This window comes from Echiichthys vipera (assembly GCF_963691815.1).
Source record: "Echiichthys vipera genome assembly, chromosome: 16".
Taxonomy (NCBI): Eukaryota; Metazoa; Chordata; class Actinopteri; order Perciformes; family Trachinidae; genus Echiichthys; species Echiichthys vipera.
This window is the reverse complement of record NC_139841.1, coordinates 22207651-22232495: the sequence shown is the minus strand read 5'-3', so window position 1 is coordinate 22232495 and position 24845 is coordinate 22207651. Positions and strand designations below refer to the sequence as shown.

Here is a 24845-nt window from a genome sequence, read left to right as displayed (position 1 = left end):
TTTTTGGTTTTGAAAAGGCTAAAAAAAGAGAGACCCCAGCCCGTGAACTCTTTAAATACAGAGTATCTATCTGCACTGCTCATGTATGTCAACATGAGAAATGCAAAGCGCAAAGAAAGGTGAATACCTTGGCTGAGCTGAGAGCTGGGGAACTAGGGTACGGGGTGCTGGAGGTTGAGTCCAGGTTTTCAGTGGAGGAGAAGGTGGCCTGCTCGTGTTGTGAAGGCAGACTAGAGGCGCTGCAACTAGGGTTGACGCCAACCTCTAGATCTGGAAACACAATGAACACAGAAACAATCAACTAGGGAATAGGAAAGCATTAGAAATTGTGGAAAACATGTTGATAGTGCCATAATAAGAAATAAATCATTTGAGATACAGCTGGGCTGTGAAATAATAAGATAAGAAATAAAAGTGAAAGGTTAATGAGTGCTCGATAGACATTCCCAAACTCCAGAGTGGAAACATGCAAGAATTTGTCAGTGCAAAATCATTGACAGACCATTCAAATTTGGGAGTAGTGCAGAGAAACACCAGGTTAAAACCAGTAGAGTGTGTGGTTATGGGATCCTAACAAAACATTCCTCAAGGTAAGAGATAAGAGTTGCCCTTGTTCACTCCTCATGCAGACATATAGAGAGAATCTATCCACATTTGAGATTAGTGTCCACTCAGCAGACAGACATGCAAGGTCTGTCTAAAAGCCGTCTACCTGTGCTACTGCTCTCTTCCCTATCGTTCTCACTCTTGCCACTGGTTTCGTAACCCAGGTCCTGCAAATCCACCTGCACGCCTTTGTCATCCTGCTCCAGAGCTGGCATTGGAGGCAATACATGTTGGGTTAGGAAGAAATCATTTAACGTGTACATAATCTTGTCTCTCTCCTATATGGTGTTCATGTTCAATTTTGATTAACAAAAGAAGTTTAACTTTACACAATCATGCCTTTGCAGAATCACAAAATGATTACAAATTTGAATCGTACATGCGCAATTCAAATACTTGTAGCCAAGTATTAAAAAAAAACCTTTGCATACTCGATCTTACCTTTTCGTGCAGTTTCAGGGGAGGTAAGAGCAGTGGCCAGTTTCTCCTCCAGGTTTTTACATGCTTTTTTCTTCTCCCTCAGTGCCTTGTGGAGAGTCTCCAGTTGGAGCTGAACACTCGGTGGTAATCCCTTGCCGTCCTGTACCGTCATATGGACCTCACTCTCCTCTCTACGACCCCTCTCTTCTTGTAGGGAAGCCTGCAGTTCAGAGATCCTCCGATAGTGATCACTGAAGACCTTGTAGAGGCGGCAGAGGTTGTTATGGAGTTCTTGGTGAAGCTGTCCATTTGCTCCAGTTGAAGCAGTGGACTGATTGCCGCTGGATTTTGTGGTTGGCTTGGTGGGTTGTCTCAGTTCCTTCCTCTCTTGCAAGGCTCTCTGAAGTGTGTCTAAATTAATCTGCAGGTCAGGGCTGGGCTGTGATGACCTACCAGAGGCCAAGGAGTTGGTATTTGTACATTGTGCTGCCAGAGAGGCAATGGCAGACTCTGCTGCACTAAGGCAGTTCATCAGAACTTTAATCTCCTGATTTAAACTGATATTATCAGAACTTCCCATTCCCAATTGATGTCTCTTAGACTCCTTTTCCTTAAGTGATTCTGCTGCTTTCTGCCTTGAGCATGTACCATTCTGGTCACTGTTGTAGCCATGTTGAGCAGCAGCATCTGCAGCTCTCAGTTTTTCCTGGAGCTCTGCATTAAGCCTATTCTGCTGCCACAATGCCTCCTGCAAAGAGTCAGTGTGTCGTTGTAACTCCTGTATAGAGTTCTCCGTCCCTCCCAAAACACTTCTTGGTCTATCTGAAGATGCATTCACCTGCTGTGAGGCCATCTCTAGCTTCGAACATAAATCACTTATTCCTGGAATCTTTTCTTGGCTGTCAGTGGAGGTGATAGCTTTCTCCGCCATGTTCAGAAGCTCTATAAGCTGGCTGTTAAGCGCCTCCTTCTCCTGTAGAGCTTTCTGAAGCTCCATGCATCTGGTAAAAAGGGCAGCATCTGAACCCACAGAGCCAGAACCTGTACACGGACTGGTGTGTGACCCAAATCCTCGCTGGCTGTCTAGACTGCAGGCAGTCAGATAAGCGATGGTGGATTCTGCAGCCTGTAAGGCCTCCACGTATTGGCGATTGAGCAGGTCCTTTTCCTGGAGCTGAGCGTGGAGCTCTTCCCAATCAGTCAGCCGCTCACTTAGCTTGTTGATCAGGGTTTCTTTCTCCTGACACTCCTGGTGGAGAAGCTCCAGCTGAGTGAAAAGTGCAGAGTTTACCAGGGTGTGATCCAGTGCTGTTCCGGCTTCGGAGCCCTTTTCCGACTCTACTGGACTGCCGGTGCGGTGTGCATATCTGGGTGTGGAAGAAGGGGACGTGCTATGCTGAGGTGACATGGGGGAGTCGGAGTCTTCATGTTGCTGGTTAGACCCATATACACCATCTGAATGAAGGTGCTGAAGTGCATCATTGAGATGGTCAGAGCTCACAGACTGCTTGCTGCTAGCCTCCACTCTCTGCCTCACAGGGACCGGGAGGCGAGATTTGACACCAGCCTACAGTTGAAACAAATGGAACAGGTATTAACAACACTAACGATTAGACTTCATGCAAAAAACAATGTAGTGTTTCTTAAAATTTTAAACAAAACTTACCCCATGCCTTGCAACTTGCTGCTTTGCACTCTTGCTGTGTGATTGGCCTTTAGTTTGTGTAGTCTCCATCCCCTCTGTGTTGCTGACAATTAGCTCAGCGGTGACAGAAGTGTGTCCATCCAACAATTCGTTAGAGTTCTTCTCTTCCTTTTCCTTTGGTAGATTGGTGACCTTAGAGTGACCTTTTGTCTCCTGCAGTGTTTCCACACTCCTCCTCAATTCAGCCTGTCCATCACTGCTGTTCCCTGAGCTGTCTGTGCTCTCTTTCTCTTTACACTCTGCGGATTTTTGTTCTTTCAGCAGACCCCGCAGCTCCACATTTTCAGATCGAAGTCTGAGCAGCTCCTCTCTGCAATAGGGGACATTTAATTAGTTTACTGTTCAATCAACTGACTCTTAAAGTGAGACTAAGGAGCAGGTTCTAGACACTAAAGAAAAGACCCACCTAAGGTGCAAGACGGATGCGGCTCCACAATGAGTCAGCAGGGATTCAAGGGCCATTACATCTGTGTTCCTCTGCGTAGAATATTTCTCTTCAGTGATCAAGGTGTCATCGCCAGACTGAGCATGCTCTCTACTCTGGCTAAGACCACTGTCAACACTCATGTCACCCAACAGCTTTCCAGACACCATCTACAAAAAGGGGCAGTTTAGGCTTTTTGGTTAAAGTTACATGCAAAAAGGAATTCCCTATAGTATTTACATAACGTTTTGTCTTAGAATATTTCAAAATTCAATAAACGATCATCTATTTCATACCTGTCCTAGTTGGATGTCCGTCTGAGTATCTTTATCCTGACCAGAATGATGTGTCCTCTTACTGTGCATCTCCTGCGTCTTCTCAAGCTGCTAGAGTAATGGGATGGGAGGCGAGTATGACACACATGGCTCGGTAAAAGAAAACTTAATGAGGGAACAGAATCAATAAAACACTGCACAGCAACAGCAGAATGGTATGATATGTCTAATGTGGCATGGCGAGGAGAGAGCATTTCATGGGACACAGAGATAAAAAAAAAAAACAGGGACTGGTTAGGAAAGGTGAAGGAGAAAAAGAGGATCTTCTACCAAAGACAATCAACACACTTGAGTTAGAGAAATAAGACATACAGTACACAGAGTAAAGAGACATTAGTTACAGGCTAGACAGATTAAAGGTTAAGATGTAGGTTCAAAGGTAAGATAGGAGCTAATAAAGGTGGATGTTAGACAATGACTCCGACATGATTTGAGTATTTGCTAAAGGTGAATATACGGCAAAAACACTTTCTGAAAAATGACAGAAATTTGCCCTTCATTGTAAATATTAAAAAGGAACATTGAAGCTTCAGCTTCAGCCATCTTCTGCAGCCTCTAACCTGTTTCAAGGGGCTTCTGCTGGTCACATCTTTGTCTTCGTTGTTGAAAGCGTCATGGTCTGACTTCTCCAATAGTGACAGCCGGTTCTGCAGCTCGCTGTTTAAAGTCTGCAGTCTGCTGACACAGTCCTGCAGCTCCGGCACCTAAGGCCCAGACAGATTCACCCATTTGCATAACTATCTTCCTGTTTTTACGTATTTCAGTGACATGTCTTTCCAACTAACTAAAATCCACTGTTGCATTCATTACAGGCCAATGCTTTAGTCCAAACATTTTATTTAGTTTGAAAAGGAATTCACCTTCTGCCTGAGCTCCTGCTCAGAGAGTCGAGACAGGCTGTCATCCTGCCCCTCTCCCACACAGATACTCATGTAGGAAGTCTGATCTCCAATAAAACTCAAAGTGTCACCTATAATAAAAATAGAGTCATATGTAACAAAAAAGGACTTCTATCGGCCAGAACTCTAAAATAAGAGAATAAAAGTGTATTCTTTCTACTCTTACCGCCATCATTGGCCCCACCAACCCCTCCTCCACGGTTCTGTATGGCTCCTAAGCGAGCCTGCAGAGAGGCATTCCAGCGATGTGCATCTTCAAGCTGATGTCTCGTGCTCTCCAGTTCTTTAGGATCAATCAGGTCCATACCTGAATACATACACAGAGGGTTAGACAAACACACAATCTCTCTGGTGTCTACATTTCTGCAAAGGTAGGTGTTCTACTGACAATGTTTTGAACTTAACATGGATTCACAATGATTCGCATGTTGCCTCATTATTAGTTAGGAATTTGTGTGACCTTATGTTAAAAAGGTCATTAAGATAATCTCTATACTGCAACTATCAAAACAATGGCATCATGTATAAAGAGACTAGCCAAGAGGCACTGTGTTGACACAGGATTACATGCAGCTCTGGAGAAAAATAAAAGCTTAAACTGAAAATTAAAATTAGTAGTGGTGTGTGCTAACCACCACTCCACTGTGCCGCCCCAGATGAATGAATGAAAAAAAAAAAAAAGAAAAAACACTTTCGGAGTAAAATCTGGTACAAAAACCCAGCCCATCTATGCTTTGTGAATGTACTCTAACTATTTCATATTCTATCTTGAGAAAAACGTTTTTTTATGCATTTGATGCATCTTGGCATGCTTGTTCATTTTATATTTAATCTTCTACACAGTGCGTTGAATTAGGCTGCAGCTTCAGAAAAATACACATTCAAAAATATATTGATATATAAATATTATCACTATGTTTTTGTCTACATGTAGGATGCACACGTATGTAGTGTATATTATAAAGATATGACCAAAACCAGAAATATGGAAATGTACTCAGTGTTAATTACTTTAGCTACATCTATCTTGTTCAGTGTGATTATGAGCCACGGGCCTGTTACTTACAGCTGACCTATTTATACACCTGGCTCTCTTCAGACAGGGGTGGGGGATGAGCATGCAATTGACATGCACACACACAGGCGAGCAAACATACACACACACACACACACACACACGTATGTGGACAGATACTGAAGTCATTTGGCTTAGACGACTACCTGAGCGTATAATGACTCTTGATCTGTCTCAAAGCCACAGTCACTAACATAGTTAAATTAGATAAACTAAGTGATGTCATAAGATAATTAACAGGATTTTTTTATTAGGATCAATTTCAGGGGGGCTACTCTACAGAAGCATATCCTGTGATTCTATAGAAGTACCTTTATATTAATAAAACCTTTATTGTTTATTATCTTTCTTAAAGTTGTTATATAATGACATGCTTATGCAATGGAGTCCTGTGACAGATGGCTGGACGAGTTGGATTAATGAACAGAGGGGTGATAGAGAGGTGATGCAACCAAACAAGGTTTTAATGGAACAGAGAAAACAAGCAGACATGTTAAATGTGAGAGGAAGCCAGGCAAACAGCAGCCTTTATTTTTATTTTATTTTTTTGTAAATAGAGGACAGACAAACTGAAAACACTGTGGAGCCATTTGAAGAGTGACAAAGAAACTCAAAGGACAAAACATGCAGATGAAGAGGTGATGATGGAAAGAACAGTGAACATAGATGCAAGTGCACAAAGATGAGTGAAAGGACCAGGTGTGCATGCAGAACAAAGTGACAGATAAGGAAGAGGGGGTATGAGCTTGTCAGCAGGAGATATTATTAGAGTAAACACAGTGCACAAAGAAGACAAGTGTGTTTGTGTGTTTACCCTACGACCTATGGCTAAACTGTATGTCTCACTGAGCTATAGGTTCCTAACTCTTCTAACAAATGAAATGATAAACATGCTTTGTGTTTCTCTCTCTGTCATTCAGTTCCCCTCCTCATTTACCACCCAGTGTGTTTGCACTGCACCTTCTCTGAGTTTGGCTCTGTGTATCTCTCTCTCCAAGTCGTCCCTTAGCTCCTCATTAGTTTTGATGCTCTCCTCTAGCTGCTGCCTGAGGAGCTGCACTGCTGTCAACTCCAGCTGCAGAGCATGGAGACGCTGGGCGCTGCAAAACACACAGAGTAAGGTTTATTTGTCAAGTTAAGCTACTCAGAATAATCTGTTCACCGTCACTTATTGCAATGATTGTAACAAATGATGTTACAGTGGCCATTATCCCTACCTGTCCTGCTCCTTTACAGTCCTGACCAGGCTGGAGTAGAGCTGTTGTTCAGCTCTTAGTGCTTTGTTCAGAGCATTGTGCTCCTGTTGCAAGGCTATAAGATTAGGCAAAGCCTTGAGGGGGACAAAAAAATAAAAGGGAAATCGTCTTAATGTCAGAGAATTCTGTGCAAAATGTGATTTCCAGGTATTTCATTCACTAGAAAAATGTATAATGTGTTAATTTACTTCTTGCTGGCTATCTCCACCAATCATGGTTTTCTCTCTCTGAGGGAGTCCTGGTAGGGATCTCTCCATGCCAGAGCCAATGATCTGATCCTGGGTATGATCAGCCCGACTGCCCCCTCTCTGACCGAGGTGCTGTTGGAGAACCTGCCCGTAAGAAAACAAGAGAACTGCTAGACGAGACACCAAGTCCAAATGCTTTCAAAAGAAAAGCTCCTTATCCAAAGCTGCTGTGTGTTTCATTGAGTTTGACTGTGTGAATGAGTCAATACTTACATTGATAATCTCATCCTTGGTCTTTAGAGTGGCAGTAAGGGACTCAATATTAGCAGTCTGACCTTCATTGCGACCCTCCAGCTCAGATAGCAATGACTGTAGCTCAGCCAGAGAAATCTGGATGTCGAGAAAATAAAGCAGAGGATTACACAAAAACAATCTTGTTAGCGGAAGTCCTGATTATGGACAAAATAAAATGGTTATAACCGACTGACCTTCAGTTCATTCTCCCTCTTCAGAGCTTTATTCAGTGCCTCGGTTTTCTGTGCTAGCTCCTTCTTCAGGACAACGACTGTCTTCTTGGAGAGCAGAATGTTCTCCACATTATCCTCACTGTTTCTCCTGGACAGCTCAACTTCAGTACAGACAAAATCAAATCAAATGTAGGGCCGACATGCACTCCAACATATTTGGTAAGAGGGTTTAAAGCTCACAAGCTAAAGGTCTCACCTTCTCTCTCGTCCAACTTCTCCTGCATGATTTGGATAGTTTGTCTGAGCTCCAACACATGATCCGACTCCGCCTTGGGCTTCATCTCTGCCAGAACCTGGTCCCTCTCCTGACCACGCTGCAAAAGCTTCTGCACATTAACAAAGATATTAAGTTACTGATACATATCAGCTTTGTCAAAATAAGCCAAAAGGTCATTTAATGTCAGAATGGAGGGAGGGAGTATAATTTGTGTTATTCTCCCTTGGAGGTTACATTTCCTTTCCTCGTGAAGCTTCTAAGTCAAGCACATTTTACAGTTGAGTGACTGTGTTGTATCCCAGAGGAACTTACATTGATGAGGCTGTCTTTTTCAGTAAGCAGGGCTCTGAGCTCTGCGGTCTCTAAATAACCCTCCTGGGTTGTTGTAGAGCTTTGCTTCTCAGCGGTGGCAAGCTGCTGCTGCCTGTCAGACAGCTGCTTCCTCAGGTCCTGAATCTCTTGAGCGCGCTCAGACAGCATGCGGTTGTAATGCTCTGCAGACTCCTGAAGAGACGGAAGAAAGAACAGATGAAAGTAACGAGTTAGTGATGTTTGCCCACATCCTGTATATATGAATGGCATTTTGCAAATCTGTAAAATGTAAATACAATGCACACTGTGTGTCTGTATATGTGAAGTCACCCAATAAAAGTGTAATGAATTTGTCATTTAAATGAGCTGTCCATATCACAATTTTGTTCATTCTAATAATGAATGTTGCATGAATGTTGTAATTCATTCTTAAACTATATAAAAAAGATAGATAGATGTTCACACTTTAGTGTCAATGAAAGTGATAAAGTGATAAACAGTAACCTTGATAAGCTGGTCCTTGCTGCTTATTGTAGCCAACAGTCCTTCAACAGCACTCTCATTGTCAGCAACCAGCCTGTCCCTGGCCTTCACGGCCTCAGCCAACATAGCCTCTGTGACCTTTAACCTCTGACCCATCTGTTCAGCTAGGTCACGTGCATGAGTCTGCGACTGGCTCAGCATTGATTCAGCCATTTCCTACAAGCAAAGGTTGACAGAGTTACCAAAATAAACAAATACATTAGAAGCGTCTAAAGATTAAGTGTTTGTACATGTACATTTTCCGGGTCAGAATCTCTGAAAATACAGCAGATGGAGTGTGAAGGTGAAACTTTTCAACTAACCTCCATATCCTTTGTCTTGCCTTCCAGGGAGAGCTGTAGCTGGCTGATGATAGAGTCCTTCTCCCTCAGTGATCTATTCATGTTATCTTCTGCATCTTGCTTGGCTCTCTGCAGGTTCTTCAGTGTGTTTGCAAGATGCTGCAGCTCCACATCCTTCTCCTTGATCAGGCTGTCAAAACTCTAGAACGAGAGGAATGACCAGAAAGATGCATCAGATTTAAGCACAACAATAATTTCATTACTGATGAAAATGCACATTTCTGCCCTCGGTTTCTCATATATTTCCAAATCAAACATGGCCATGGCTTCTTACATTGATGGTTTCATTGTTGTGAGAGAGCAAGTTATTAAGCCTGTCCAGGTCTCGCTCTCTCTCCCTTAGAGACAGCTGCAGCTGGTGTATGTCATTGTCTTTCTCCTCAATGGCAGCAAACTTCTCATCCAGCGCTTGCTGTGGGAGAGCAAACAGAACTGTGTCAGAATTCAATTATAGTCACTGTGGTGAGAAGATTGCACAGAAGGAATGCAAACCTCCAGCGCCTTCTCCTTTTCTTTCAGCCTTTGCCGCAGCTTGGAAAGCACATTATCATTTCCTCCCGGACTTTTGCTTTGCTCAAAGTCTCTGACCATGTTTATGTACTCCTGATGAACACACAAAAAACAGCAACCATCTGAATATATTCGATGGCAGATTTTCCAATGGGGATAAACATGAACACTAGAAAAGATTGTATCTCTTGCTGGAATCTATCTGTGTATGTCCAGTGTTGTTACGTCACCTGTAGCTGCTGCTCTTTATCGGCCAGGGTGGATGTGAGCCGCTGGATGGTTACTTCGTGGGCCTGAACCTTTCTTTTGGTTTGATCCAGCAGCTCCTGGTACTGCTGCTCCAGAGCATTCTCCCTGTCCCCGATCTCACCACTCAGCTTTTTGAGCTGATTGTTCAGATCCTGTAGGGGTAAGTGATAATGTCACACAAAATCAGATGTTTTGATGGTGACAGATATCAGAAAAGAAGAATTAAAATGCCTTGTGGCTTTGTTCTGAAGACAACAATACAGTTTTATTTGAAAATATTTACTAGACAACCACTGTCTTACATTTAGGGCCTTGTCTCCCTTCTTCTTCTGCTGTTGCAGGTCCTCCAGTTCTACTTCTAGCTGGTCCTTCGCCTGCTGCAAGTCAGCCAGCTCTTGCTCCTTCCTGTCCAGGCCGCGCTGCAGCTTTTGGGCTTCAAGCACCTTGGCGTTGTGTTCCCCCTGGAGTTGGGCCAGCTCAGTTTGCTTTGTCATTAATAGATTTTGGTGCTCCTCTACTCCCTGAGGGATAAATGCAAGAAATGTTTATCTTTACAGAGGCTGCAATGGAAATCAAAAATACTTTTATGTTCCTGCTTCTTTAACATTCTTTGAGATACTGACCTCTAAGTAATATAATGTGTGAATGTACAGACTATAAAAAGTGCAGGACTTGCCTGGTATTTCTGCAGTTGGGCTTTATGTGCTGCCTCTCTAGCCTTGGCCAAAGCGTCATCCCTGTCCTCAATCTCATGACACAACTCTGCAATCTGTGCAAACAGGAAAAAGACAGACCGGTTGGTGCTAGGGCACTGCGTAATACAGAATAGTGAGAGGACAGGCAGGTAAAGTCATGTCACAGTTAATAACAAATATTATTAATTATAATGAAGAAAATGTGTTAATTACACGATGAACATTACCTCTTTTTCCTTTTCTTTGAAGACCTGGGTAAGCCCCTGAATTGTTTTGTCTCGTTTAAGAGCGTTTTTCTTCTCAGTGTTCAGTTCATTCTCCTTCTCCTCAAGATTCCCTAACAGGATCTGAAAACACAAAGAAGTGATCTTACACAAAGATCAATCTAATTAAAAAACAGCAAAAATGAAATCTTCACGTACCTTATTTTGATTCTGGGTATCCTCCAGTGTTTTAGTCAGGTTCTCATTGGTGCTTTTTGTCCGGGTGAGCTCTTCAGTCAGCAGCTTATTGCAGGACTCCACTCGCCTAACCTCACTCTGCAAATCCAGAGAGCACATAAAACATGAAAAATGTATTAATACCAGCAATGTTAAGCAGCAAAGCTGTTGTCTGTCACAGCTCATTAAGGCCACAGTTTTTTGCCCAGCTGGCATTTCTAACTACCTCCATCACTTTGACAGGGGTGTACTCATCATCAAATTCCTCAGTAAGATCATGCAGAGACTTCCATTCTGCCTCTCTGTGTCTGCGCTTGGCTCTGGGGTTGAGAGGGCCAGTGTTTAACCTCCTCAGGACAGGGATGTGGCTCCCAGCAGGAGCAGAGACTTGTTGCTTGGAGATGCAGCGCAGGAGCTGAATCAGGTCAGAGATCACAGAAGGCTGGCTTGGGGAACTGCGAAGCAGCGCTCTGGCCTGAACCTTTCCTTCTGGATTGTCAGTGGCACCATGTCTGGCAACAAACACCTTGGGCTGTCGGAGTTTTAGTTTGGGTGGAGGCTCTGGAGGGGTGTCTGAAGAAAAGTCTTTATTGAGGGACTGCAGGGATGTGGAGCGACCTTTAAATCCAGGTCTAGGTAGTATGCCCTTACGTTGGACCAGGTCAAGGTACATACTCTGCGAACGGTGGTGTGTGCCTCGGAGACCAAAGCTTTTTATAGAGCCATCAAGACCTGTCGCTGATCCTATCCTGCTGCTCCTGAGGCTTGAGCGCCCTGGAATTGCCCCTTTACCAACAATCCAGTCCAGACTCACACACCTTCTCATGCGATTCTCCACATGACCACTTCCACTCTCTCTGAACAGCTGTCCTTCAGAGGCCTGCCGAGACACAGCCTCATCATCAGGACTGCCCACTTCAGAGGACCTGAGCAAAGTCTTGCAGCTGGTGCTCCCTATGTAACTCTTGGACAGGCTTGGATTATTTTTGTTGTAGATGTGGATGATGCACTGGATCAGGTGGTCTTTATCCGCCTGCAGCTTTTGGATCTGACTGCTGTGTTCATCCTGCAGCTGACTGATGTTAACATCACATTGTACCACCTTCTCCAATTGGAAGACACATTTCCCACAGAGGAATTCTCCACGACCATCGCGAGTCAACTCCCAGCCGAGCACATGGGACAAGACGACTTGTAGCTTCCTCTGTGCTGATGAGCTGAAGATCCAGCGACACTGGCTTCCCACCAGACGAACACCACATATGCGACACGGGTCCTTCATGGCACCTTAGGTCTTTAGATTCCAGATTCACCCACTAAGAAGCAAGTCCAAAAAGCCTCTCACTGACACACAGACTGTCCAGTGACCTAATGGTCATCAGCCTGCCAACCATGGAATAGCCATCTATCATTTTCTCTCTCTGCATCAGCAAGAGAAGCACAGAGGAGAATGACTGAGTGCAGAGCAGTATAAGCCCTAAGCCTTTGATAATCCTTGCTCCCGCCTCTGTTCCACTCTCCCCCGCACATTCAATCAAATCAAATCCTCTGGGACTGCTGCAGTGATCTGGGTTATGGCCGGTGCCAAACCATCTCTAGAAAACATTCTCCCAGATAACAGATCAGGTATGACGATAGGCCCCATACAGGTGCTTCTCCGGGGGAGACTGGTAAAGATGGCAGCCAATCACCACTCTAGAGTCCATCCTGCCTGGCATTACATCTAAAAATCCGCTTTAAGATTAGAGGAGTTTTCTAGCAATCACATTCCATTACACCTCTATCCTGGAGAGGCCATTCGAAGTCCTGCCATGCCACAAAAGCATCCCTGCTAGACACATTGTCTCCAATCAAAAATCCTTCATTCAAAAAGCACATTCATTTGTTTACCCAGACCTGACAAACACTGACAGGTTACTTTTCCCCTTTAATGAAGAAGGCGGGACATAAATAACTCTTAGAGGAACTGTCTCCAGACAGCATGATAATCCAGTCTTAACATTGTGACCTGAGTCCAGACGCCAAGGCCTGATGAGGAATACTTTCCAACTAACAGCTTTCTATTCTGAACATCAACAACACAGTACCCTCACCAATAAGCTTGCATTGCACAGTCTCTATACAGTGGACATCTAAAAAAAATGACAAACTATCAATTATCTTAGAAATCTAACTACTATCGACTTAACACTACACATCGTATCAGCCCATTCAACAGAGTTCACATTTGATCTTAAAGGGTATATGTCATAATATTCAGCCCCCAAACCCACAGAATATAAAACCATATACTGGAGCTGCTATAGAGATACAGATTAGAGAATGATTTCCAATACAGGTTTAGGATTATGTGAAATTGAGAGATTATTCCATGGGTTACAAACATAAGTTTAATGTAAGGGAAAGCAAGTCATGATTTAAGAGCATCAGTAGTGTAGTAGAATAAAAGTGATATAAGATTCCTGTTGTGAAACAAACATTTGACAACCCATTAAAGCCCCAAGATTACCACGACAAACAAGAGTCCTCTTTACTGAAGCAGTGTACAAAGATCAACGGCACCAGCAGGCGCACAGAGGAAAAAAAGCAAGTCATAAAACACGTCAAAGAATATTTCCTGTGGTTCAACAGAAGAACAAAGACTATCCATTGAAGTTGACAATGTCTGAACACAAAGAACATGCCTGTGTTCATCTGTTGGTCTGTGGGTGTTACATATAGCTTGTCACAATAATTCACAGTTAAATGAGTTAGCTTTTGGTGTGAAGCAATTTCTGGAAACGAAAGAATGACATTACAATTATTGATGTAAAATGTCTCCCGTGGGCAAGACAGAAACAACAGCAAAAGATTTAAAAGGGAAAAAAGTACACTATTTAAGTACACTACCAACCTGGTGGTCCGGTGTTGTTTTGTCCTTCTCTCTATGAAGCTCGTTCCTCATTGCCTGGGAAACAGACAGCCATATGTCACTCAAGTGCCTTTTAATATTGCAAGCAGTGAAGTGGTTGGCAATAAATAAACTGAATTTACTGTATGTATTCTCAAAACATGGCAACAAATGAATTTAAACATTTTGTAACTCTGTAAAATTAAAATTATTTGATATGTTTTTGTATCTTTGCAGAGTGAAAGCTCCTAATTGACATATCTTTAGCAATAAATTATACCTCAAGTTCCTGATCTTTCTTGGCGACAAGATCCGATAGTTGTTTAAAACATTCAGCTGATGGTGCATCTGTCTCTTGGTCTTCACTTTTCTTCTGGTGGATCACAGCTTCCTGGTTCTTTAAAGTGATCTTGAGCTGCTCAATGATCCTGGAGTGAGCAAAAAAACAACAACATTTAGACTCTAATAAAGAAGTAAAACATACATACATTAATGTTTCTGCTTGTCTATTGTGTCCCCACTTGTCTTTCTCCTGTAGGGTCTGCTGCAGGTCTTGGACTGGGCTGGGGACAGGGGAAAAGGTGCTTGGTGGACCCAGAGCTTGGAACTGCTTCTCCATGTCAATATTTTTAAGCTTCTCCTGCTCAGCGATGGCTGCCATCTTGTCAACCTCTTCCTCTGCTGTTCGCAGACACTGAAATCAGGCAAAATGATCAAATTAGACAACTAGCTCCAACCTTAAAGGATGAATTAGAAACTTACTGCTCTCAGGAAGTATAGTAAATCATTTTTCCTCACCTGCTCTAGTTCAGCTATCCTCTTGTTGAACACATCTCGAAGTGCATCCATCTCTCTCTGAGCTTGCTCTCTCACACGCCGGGGTTCTCCTGCTTCTCGACCTGCCAGACTCTCCAAGGCTTTCCTGAAAATAATTCACAGGGGAGATTAGGTTAGTGCTCATTTACATTTCCGACACAGGGTTTCATGACATCTTCTTGCAAACTAAGATCTTTTTTTTTCAGAATTCTTAAAATGACACCAGGCATGTGAGTTTAGCCGATGCTGAACTGTATAGGGAACCATACTTACGATGCAGACACGAGTAGCTCCTGTTTCTCTCCCAGGTCTCTCTTCATAGACTCCAACTCCACTTTCAGCTCAATGTTCTATAAAAAGACAACCATTATAGCGAATCTGGAGTCATCACAGAAACACCGGCACAGTGGGGAAATATTAACGAGATGCAGAGGGAAACAAAACGACAACATAGAAACGTAAAATGTCTAAAAACCACCACAAAAAGATGCAAAATGTAAAGATGTGAAACCACCCAATATTACCAAATTAATGAATCTTAAAGTTTATCTTGGAGTTTGTACATAACGATAACATTCTTACATGACACTTCACCTCTCAAAAAGAAAAGAAAAGAAAAAAAGATATGAAATACAAGCAGCCCCAATGAGACAGCAAGATTCCAATGTGCTTACATCTCACACAAAAGAAAAAAAATAATAAAAAGGCAACACAGCTGTTCTAAGATCATACATGTGCCATATTGGTTGAATTAAATCCGCCTGTTGTTGTGGCTGAAGTTGTGATCTCAAGTAGTCCCGGTAGGAAACACTGAGTCACATGCAACGTTAAGGCCATTTCCACCAATGAGTTTGTCCCCAGGCGAAAACGCCAGGCGCTCTTCTGAAAAAGGCACAGCTGGGAGCACTTGTGAGCATTTTGGAGGCGCGTCAGGTTTTTTTCAGCCGAGACGCTTTGGTTGCTATGATACAATAATATAATGTTGGCACAGGGCTGAGTGGAGATGGCTGAAGCAGGGAGAGATGATCCTCCAGTTTATTTGGGTTCATACATAGATACGAGAAGTAATAATTTCTCCTCTGTTGTTGTTGTTGACCTCTCACGTCATGCAGGATGTGACGGTTAGTTTTTGTGGTATTTGTCCCATAACTCCTCCAATGTGATTGGATGGGTGGGTAAAAAGTGACAGTGGCCGAATAGATCTCATTGCGCTACTGCAGTTTGTCGCATTATCTAAATACGCTTTCCTTCCAACGTAAAGAGAAAAACAAACATATGCTGGGCGCAAGAACAAACACTTTGGTGGACAAGGCCCCTTAGACGCTGCGGGGGCCACATAAATGAATGACATAGACAAAGAGTTTAATACCCATGTTTTGCATACGAAAGTAAATACAACACCGTTTTGAAAATGTCCTCAGTGGAGTCGTCACATTTCTGCTGCATGCGCTCCTCCATGAAGTAGATGCGCAGTTTCAGATTAAAGTTCTCTTTCTTCAGAGCTGTGATTTGCTGCAGAAGATTGACAAAAACATTTTAATACACAGGAAAAGAATTGACCAACAAATGACATATGATTGAAAATGTTTCATTGTTCTTTGTCTAACAAACAAATTTAATCCATGCATTTACTTTACTTATATTAAATAATAAGAAAATGAAGTTAGGACAAATAATTTGGGTCAAAGAAAACCACAGTAAAGCCAGACAACGTGTTTACATGGCAGAAAGGGGTCATGTGTATGGTTATTGTTAAAATAAAGGGAGGCCTTCATACTTGTACGTGTGTTGGAGTGCGAATGTGTGTGAAGTGGACTGTGCATCATTGTGCTGCAGGCTCAGAACAGCATACATCTGGTAATGGGGGTTGGGTAGACTGTCAAAGGGAGGAGGTAGAAGTCTGGACCCCTCCGTAAACCTCTAATCATCATGAAGCTAGTCAGGCAGCACAAGCCAAAAAATCTGAGCTAGCATTCCACTCAAATGCTGAAATATAGGCTTCACCTCAATCATCCTCCTACACACGCGCATCATCACTAAATCTCCATAAATGGTCAGAGTTGCTTGGTTTTAATCATACTGAGGATCAGGTTTAACGACAATACCCTGTTTGTTGTGTTGGGGTAAAAATGACTGCATTAGCTTAAACTGACAAGCTCAGTATGTCGATGTTTTAACAATTCATTAAAATGAGTCTTTATCATATGTTGATGTTATATAAAAAGAGTTTGGGGCAATCCAAGAGGCGTTGTATCATCGTAGCAACCCCAATTTAAGAAACATCAAACCACTTGATATCCATTACTCACATTCTCATAGTCCTTCATGGTGAGAGCTTTGATTGGGGACATCTTGTCAGGGAAGGACGGAGCTGTAAAACAACAAAGAGGTAGACTTTTACTCGTTTGAGTCACAACTAGGGTCTCTATAGCATAGCGAATCTTCCCTGCCGACAAGAAGAAGTCAACTCCCAGCTCTCAGGAATGTGTTTAAAGAGAGAGAGATAAAGAGAAAGCTGAGATGTTTTTCACTGCAGATGCATCAGAGGTGAGACAGCTTCTGGAGAGCTGCCATGCAAGCAGCCCACAGCTGATCATGTAACACTAGTCAACACATTTCGCAACACTTTCTCCATTTCACAACTTGATGTCTTCCACTTACGGCATGGGTTGTTTGTTTACATTTTGTTTCTAAATCAGAGAGATGTTGCTTTTGTCCTTGTTGCCTCTGGTGTATGTCAATGTCTTCAATGAAAACATGAACCTACATCTCTACAGATGGTATTTATTAGCCTTTATTCATAACTCTTGGTTCCTGGTTCTAGTGTCTGACTACTACTGAGAATAAACTAGGAGCAAGCAAAACCAAGAGAGGGGTAGCGACACAGCAGGAGGAGACAAAATGTTGTCTGCAGCCATGGATGGAAATTAAACTTTAAACTTCAGAGTTTGATCCAATTTCTATGATTTAAGTACAATTCTGCTTATTTTCTCCTGATGATTTTTTAAATTTCAGCACTGGCTTCATTGTTGTACTTTACAGTAAGAAAGTAAGGGAAGAAGTGCAGGGAGAGTTCACCTGAAATAATGTTTTTGAATTAACAAAAATATTTTTTTTCTATCCAGACCTTATAGCCAAGGTAGCATTGTAACAACTCAGTTAGCTAACAGAGACACAACACGTCTTCCAGCACATATATTACTATTAAGGCTGAGTATCGGCCTAATTCTGTAGTACTAGTGTTAATATGATACCTGAGTCCTGGCACAGATTAATAATAATAATAATAATACTTATTTCAATACATCGATCTGTAGAATATAAACATATTTTTCCACAAAACCATTACTCATAAAAGTCAAATGAAAAAACAAATAATTCATTGATCAACAGAAAAATAACTGAGAACTATTTTGATCATAAATTTCAGACATATTTCAGTCAAAAACTCCAAACATTCCCTGGTTACAGCTTCTCCAATGTGAGTATTTGTTGTTTTTCTCTTTTTATCCACAATCCTGAAAATACTTTTGCTTTTTTTGACATTTCATTGACTAAACAATGACTAAACAAACAAACAAAAAAAAGTTTGTTTTTTTTACTATACACTGAATATGTTTACATAAATACACACAAATAGTCTGATGTAAAAAGAAAAACTGCAATCTTCCAATTATATTCACGCAAAATATCAGTATATATATATATATATATATATATATATATAAAAAAAACACACACAGTATGTATATATGTTTGTTTATTTTTTCAGTATATCAGATTTAGTTAGTATGTGCTTGTTATTTTCAATTGAGACAACGTAACTGTATGTCCCAATATAGGATCACAATTCCATTAAAAGATGACAAATTATTACACTGAATTATCACCCAGCCCCTTTTTGCAGCTTTAATATACACATACGTACAAGAACTACCATTAAAAGAACTATCACAATGATGCAACTGTCAGTGTTTAGCCTGGGTGCCTCTGTGCATTTGTCTTTACGACCAACTTGACAGAAAGCCACAGATGCTGACCTATATCTAGAACTCAATTGTTTACTGGCTTGTATGTACTGTTGTAGCCCTCAGTATATTATTGGCACACAACCGGAGCTTGACAATGAATTACAAATAGGATTTGCTAATTAACATCATACAGCTAATCCCACATCAGAGCTTTAATGGGGACACAACTGTGGGACGCCACAGCAACGATTCAAAAGCAGTATTAATTAATACACAAGAGACACACAACCTAAGCAAGGCAAAAAAGGAAGAGGGAACAAAAGAAAGTCTTACTGTACCTGTCATGCTGTCTGTGGAATATTCTCCACCATCTAAGGAGTCTGGCAGTCTGCAGCTGTGGACACAATCATTTTGTTAGCAATGCACCCTAGTCACTACAAATATTAAGAAAAAGGATAACCGTTACATTTCGTCACTTTTATCAAAGACAATTCACATTTAAGAAGAAAAGAAGCTCTGCTCTCTAGTCTCTATCCTTGCACATTGTACACACATACTCAGATTATTACATAAATGCGCCATGTTTATGCATTACTCACGCTGGCCAGTTCCATTGAGCCCCAAGAAGAAACCATAAATAGCTAAAGAATGACTCTCTGCTTCATTTACATCCACTCTGGCGGAGTGTCCTTTCTGTGTGTGTGTGTGTGTGTGTGTGTGTGTGTGTGTGTGTGTGTGTGTGTGTGTGTGTGTGTGTGTGTGTGTGTGTGTGTGTGTGTGTGTGTGTGTGTGTGTGTGTGTGTGTGTGTGTGTGTGTGTGTGTGTGTGTGTGTGTGTGTGTGTGTGTGTGTGTGTGTGTGTGTGTGTGTGTGTGTGTGTGTGTGTGTGTGTGTGTGTCTAAAACCATGTGCCAGTGGCAGCCCTGCTCTCATGTTCAGACAGACAAGATGAGAGAAACACAGAGAAACCAGTGGGTGAGGAAGGCTTTTTTTTTGGTAGACAAGTAGACTACTGTGGCTCTGATCAGCTAACTAAGCATCACACAGTGATGGGACAGTGGCGTCACTCACAGACACGGTACAATGCACCAAACATCAGCAACACACATCTGGATCACAATGACACAAAGGGGAGCGGGGTTGTACTACCACAACACAAATGTATCGCTGATTTGCACATGTAGTAAAGCTGTTTATTAAGCAGATCTCTTTACAAATCTGGTTTTAAGAGGTCAATTACTTGCATAAACAAAACATGAATTATTTGGGCTCAAGCTCAAGTCCCTCAACCTTGACCCTTGTGTCTAATAATATAATGTACAGCATTGCACAACTACTTCCCATACCTTCCCCGGCAGTGGACGCACAGCCGCCCTGCTGCTTCTCAGTATATTCATCAGCAAAAATCAACAGTTCCAACATGAATTGTTTATATGTCTACACGCTGATACGTTTATAAAATATGTATGTGCAAATGAGATTATTATAAACCAGACCCTGTGTCTTGTTTTTGTCTTGCTGTAAGCTAATCATCACTTGAGACCTTTTAAAAACAACACTATTGCTATTTGGTGTTTTTCTATTACTATAAACAATAACATGAATCAGATGACTATAACTCTTAACCCATTTTGTCCATTTCAATTATTTTTCTAGGCTCTCTGTGACTCTGGGAACTCTGAATATCCCTGCTATAATTACACTTCATTCTAAAGCTTCCCCAGTGTCAGGCTGCCACAATAAACCATGATGACACAGCTCTTCTTCCCCATCCTCCTTTTGCTTTGCCAGCAAACACTACAGAGTTAACCAACATGAAGCACTCGACAAAAAAACAACAAGATGCTTTATGCCAAAGTGGTCCCTGTGATTCGTTAAACAATAAAACATGAAGAACATGAGCAGCGTGACTTGAATATCCTCAACAAACCACCGAAGGTCATTGTTGCATCACTGAGATTGCACATGCTTAGCAACCCCTTCCTGTGTAAATGGAGAGGAAGCACTCTACAACAAGAGCCGCGATAACAGTAAAAACAGCAAACAAAAATATGTTAAACCATTTCCATAGAAGCCAGTCACAACTGAAAGTCTCATAAAGAATAAATGACATTAAACACATGTATGCATCAGTGTTATCCACGCTAAATTTATAGTAACCCCTCCAGCACCAAATGGAAACAATTTAAGAGCGTGTAAACAGTGACTTCCCTTTTTCTCTCTGACTTTTGTTCAACGTGGAAGCAGCTGAAGCTTCACAGCAATGTCACCAACAGTAGTTTGTGAAGAAACACAATGACTGAACTGAAGACATGCTTTTTGTAACTAAAAGGGCAAAGTGAATCAGGTTTCAGAATTACAGAATAAGCAATTTGAACCACACATATCAGCTAACATCTTGGGTTACTGAGGCACGCTTACCACCTGGATGACCGCCTTTACACAGGACACGGCTGAGCTAGGTCATTTAAAAAGAGAGAGAGGGATACTACAAACTTAAACACATATGCTACGACTAGCTTTTTGGTCAAGCATGGGGGGAAAAAAGCTATAAACTTAAGCTATATTCAGCAAAAACTATTCCAGCAAGAGCACATATAGCAGCGCTAATAATGCACAGTCCACCTACCGCAATCACACCCTCCTGTCGCGTCAAGGCGCACACGCGGGGGGGACACAACAAAACAAGTTACTCCACATTGTGCGTGAAGAGCGCAGGGAGCCGTCGCTGCCTCAGCCTGAGCCCCGCTGACACGCTGCTCATTTCCGCTTTCTTTCACTCTGAATGACAGGTCAACAACGAGCACGACCCGCCAACCAAAGCAGTATCACAGCGACATGTAATGAGCTGAATAGGATTCATAACGGAAATAACGTGATGGTAGTCTCTACGCCATGACAGGCTTTCTGCACCAGTGTTTCCATCGCACTTCAATTTGATTGAGTGAATCTGGGAGCACGAATACGTTATTATTATAATAATTATTATTATTATTATTATTATTATAAGTTAAGAGATTTTTCTCACTATTATCTCCGCCAGTTTGATGCAAAAAAAGATAAGAAAAGATCCTGTAAGTCATTAAAATGAGTTAGTATCTCAAAATAATGAATTTCTATCTCAGAATTAAAGACATACTTTTTCAAAATAATGAGAAAGTATTATTTTGAGATACTAAGTCAATATTTTGAGATACTTTCTCATCATTTTGAGGTACCAACTCATTGTTTTGAGGTACTAACTCATCCTTTTGAGGTACTAACTCATTATTTTGAGATGCTAACTCATCGTTTTGAGGTGCTAACTCATTGTTTTGAGGTACTAACTCATTGTTTTGAGATGCTAACTCATCGTTTTGAGGTACTAACTCATCGTTTTGAGGTACTAACTCATTGTTTTGAGACACTAACTCATTGTTTTGAGGTACTAACTCATTATTTTGAGGTACTAACTCATTGTTTTGAGGTGCTAACTCATCGTTTTGAGGTGCTAACTCATCGTTTTGAGGTACTAACTCATTGTTTTGAGATGCTAACTCATCGTTTTGAGATGCTAACTCATCGATTTGAGGTACTAACTCATTGTTTTGGGATGCTAACTCATTATTTTGAGATACTAACTCATTATTTGAGATACTAACTCATTATTTGAGATACTAACTCATTATTTGAGATACTAACTCATTATTTTGAGATACTAACTCATTATTTGAGATACTACCTCATTAGACACAAGCAACCGAAACTAGAAAAAATCATTGTCTATGTAAGTTAGTTACTAGCTTTACTAATTGTGTTAGATGTGCCATTGTAACATGTGTGATCATCCAAATGTCAGATGACCTACTCGTTTACCACCAGAAACATAATAAAGAGTCATTTCTTAAGACCTAACATTATAAATATATATAAATATATATGTATATGCGCAGTGAGGTATAACGTTATGTAGTTAATTCCTGGTAATGCACCCCTCAGTATAGCGTTACCATGTTGTTCCAGTTAATAGCCGGGGCCCGTGTAGCGGTAACTAGTTAGTAAACTGCTGCAGGATTAATGGCTATAACGTACTCTTACATGCTAGCGTTAGCTCGCTAGCTATCGTAGGTTGGGTTTACCTTCCGTTGATGTCAACGGGGAGCGTCAAATCTGCTCCCAAGACGGAATCCATGATAGAGGTGTAACTTATCTTGTGTCCTCTCCGGAATAATAACACATTTCTACAGACTAGACGCGGGGTAAACTTCGAAAAGCGGGACGGAATTCAAAATAGTCCAGGCTAACCGCCATCATGATATGGTAAACGTCACCATTGTGCACGTTGGAAACTGGCGCTGCCTTCAGGCTGTGTGGGACATATTTGGATTCACGACTGAAACGCCCACAGTAAATACAATTAAAAGATGAATACGACGATATAAAGTACAATAACATAGACTATACTAGTAATAATTTCAGTATATGTTTCACTATTTCTTCACAACGATGCTTATATTCAAATTAATTGTTTAAGACTTACAAAATAAAGAATTTACGAGTAACTCAAAGGCAGCATGGAACAGGGTAGATACTGGGACTAAGCGATTGGCCAAAACAAACACTTTGGGGAGGGACGTGGAGGCTCAAAAATACAGACGCTGTGGGAGTCAGGTGAAGAATTGGCTCCTTTTAGTATTCAGCTATGTAGTGAAGCTGAATACTATGACAACACATTTCTAAGAAATGGTGGCTCCATATCATAGTGACAAATTAAGATGATCACGTTCACACAAAGGGGAATCCGGTCTCGTTGTTAATTATAATGCAGCATAATCGCATTGGTGCTAAGTAGGGGCATATATCTGTGTCAAGTGTTTGTCATGCATTCTTAACAAAAGTAAACAAGTTAATAAATAGGACTTTCTGGTACATGGATCATTATATGTGGGTGGGGTGTCTGTGTGTTAGTGTGTGTGTAAGTGTAACAGTCATCAGAGAGTATGCTTAAACATAATTTGCATGTGTGTGGCGAGTGTGATAGTGGGTGTGTTGCATGGTGGCGCGGAATAATTAACACTATTGCTGCAGTGGGCTATTTATAACATTTAGTAGGTATACAGTCTACAGTAATGGCTACAGTTTGGGTGTTTTATCACCCACTAAGCTGAGTTCAGGAAAGGGCTGAGACATCTCTAACTTCCTTGACGTAAACAGCTGGTTCAGCTCCAGGTGAAATGTATCCGGACAACAATAGCGACATCAAGTGGTATAACTCTTATTTTCATCTAGGCTTGGGTACAGTTTGACAATTAACTGCTATGTTACATAGTTGTTTTTAATTGTAAGGTATATAAAATGTAGTGTGATGTCCCAGGTAAGATATAATGATGGTCATAAATTCCTTTTTATCCTATAACTGGCTCAATCAAAGCAGAATTGTCAACTGAGCAAGTTGGGCCCCAAAAGAATCACGATACTGTAATGGTAACTTTGACTAATTGTTATGGAATTTACATGATAAGTAGCCTACAATTTTGTATGTTTATACTGTGAAATTTTGCACACCCTACTTAAATGATACAACATTTGTTATATATGTCACAGTGTCTTTTTCATATGTTTATGGTCATTTTTCTATTTATGTTCTTGACTACAGTACTTTGCGTATTGTTTATTTATTTTTAATTAGTGTGCTCATTGAACACCAAGGCAAATTAATTGTATGTGTAAACGTATTTGGCAATAAACACCTTTCTGATTTCTGATTTTGTGGCCCATTCACAGAGAAGGGCCCTGTGTGTCAAAATCTAGTTAAATGACCATGTGTATATTTGTTTTTATTGTGCTCACAGGTAAATCCGTAATACAACATTATTCCAGCATGAGAGTACTGGTTGCACTGCACTTTTAGGAAACTCGGCGTGCATACAAATTACATACACGGTCAGCAAGGTCCAAACAGCATATCTTTTTCTTTTTTAGGTTATTTTTTGGGGCAGTTTTTAAGACTTTATTATATAGGATTGACAGGAAATGGGGTGAGAGAGGGGGAGACATGCAGCAAAGGGCCGCAGATCGCAGTCGAACTTGCGGTCCCTGCCTTGAGGACCTTCATCCCTCTTTACATGGGGCATCTGTCCTACCCACTCAGCCAACGGCCGCCCCAAAACAGCAGACTGTATCTTTGCACAAGGGCCTGCTAACAGGTTAATATAGCGACCAGCTCAATACATCCCCAAGCCCCTCCCCTTGGAGGTCTATGCTTCTGTTCTGACTGCTATGAATCAACTGTAGATGGAGTATATCTCTCAGTTTGTGTTACAGCATCTGCAGTCACACAATCCGTCAGTGTTAAAATAGAGTTTCTATATAAAAGTAACCATATCATAGTTGTACAGCAAAAACCATTGGCTATCTTCTTTACTCTGCATCTGGTACATCATATAAG

The 24845-nt window shown here is 41.4% G+C and overlaps 1 protein-coding gene across 5 annotated transcripts in view; it reads right to left on the bottom strand.

The window, feature by feature from the left end:
* cdk5rap2 (CDK5 regulatory subunit associated protein 2) overlaps positions 1-22649 on the bottom strand; it is a 33480-nt gene extending 10831 nt beyond the window's left edge. For 2 of the 5 annotated variants that reach the window (XM_083930315.1, XM_083930319.1), the window contains exons 1-34: positions 22537-22649; positions 18758-18813; positions 16758-16819; positions 15850-15960; positions 14722-14798; positions 14431-14554; positions 14154-14326; positions 13913-14060; positions 13636-13689; positions 10725-10841; positions 10530-10649; positions 10280-10376; positions 9910-10124; positions 9589-9759; positions 9341-9451; positions 9123-9260; positions 8810-8989; positions 8469-8663; positions 7965-8156; positions 7632-7761; positions 7397-7536; positions 7182-7298; positions 6909-7052; positions 6682-6794; positions 6425-6564; positions 4556-4696; positions 4351-4460; positions 4051-4194; positions 3452-3541; positions 3138-3325; positions 2693-3041; positions 1048-2593; positions 713-814; positions 128-270 (exon numbers count right to left, since the gene is read on the bottom strand). In XM_083930315.1, the coding sequence (XP_083786441.1) occupies positions 128-270; positions 713-814; positions 1048-2593; positions 2693-3041; positions 3138-3325; positions 3452-3541; positions 4051-4194; positions 4351-4460; positions 4556-4696; positions 6425-6564; positions 6682-6794; positions 6909-7052; positions 7182-7298; positions 7397-7536; positions 7632-7761; positions 7965-8156; positions 8469-8663; positions 8810-8989; positions 9123-9260; positions 9341-9451; positions 9589-9759; positions 9910-10124; positions 10280-10376; positions 10530-10649; positions 10725-10841; positions 13636-13689; positions 13913-14060; positions 14154-14326; positions 14431-14554; positions 14722-14798; positions 15850-15960; positions 16758-16819; positions 18758-18813; positions 22537-22589 (5991 nt within the window). In that variant the 5' untranslated portion in view covers positions 22590-22649. Of the gene's footprint in view, positions 1-127; positions 271-712; positions 815-1047; positions 2594-2692; positions 3042-3137; positions 3326-3451; positions 3542-4050; positions 4195-4350; positions 4461-4555; positions 4697-6424; positions 6565-6681; positions 6795-6908; positions 7053-7181; positions 7299-7396; positions 7537-7631; positions 7762-7964; positions 8157-8468; positions 8664-8809; positions 8990-9122; positions 9261-9340; positions 9452-9588; positions 9760-9909; positions 10125-10279; positions 10377-10529; positions 10650-10724; positions 10842-13635; positions 13690-13912; positions 14061-14153; positions 14327-14430; positions 14555-14721; positions 14799-15849; positions 15961-16757; positions 16820-18757; positions 18814-21047; positions 21168-22536 lie in introns of those variants that run through there. The other 3 variants (XM_083930316.1, XM_083930317.1, XM_083930318.1) reach the window with 3 other exon arrangements.
* Positions 22650-24845: the final 2196 nt, after the last annotated feature.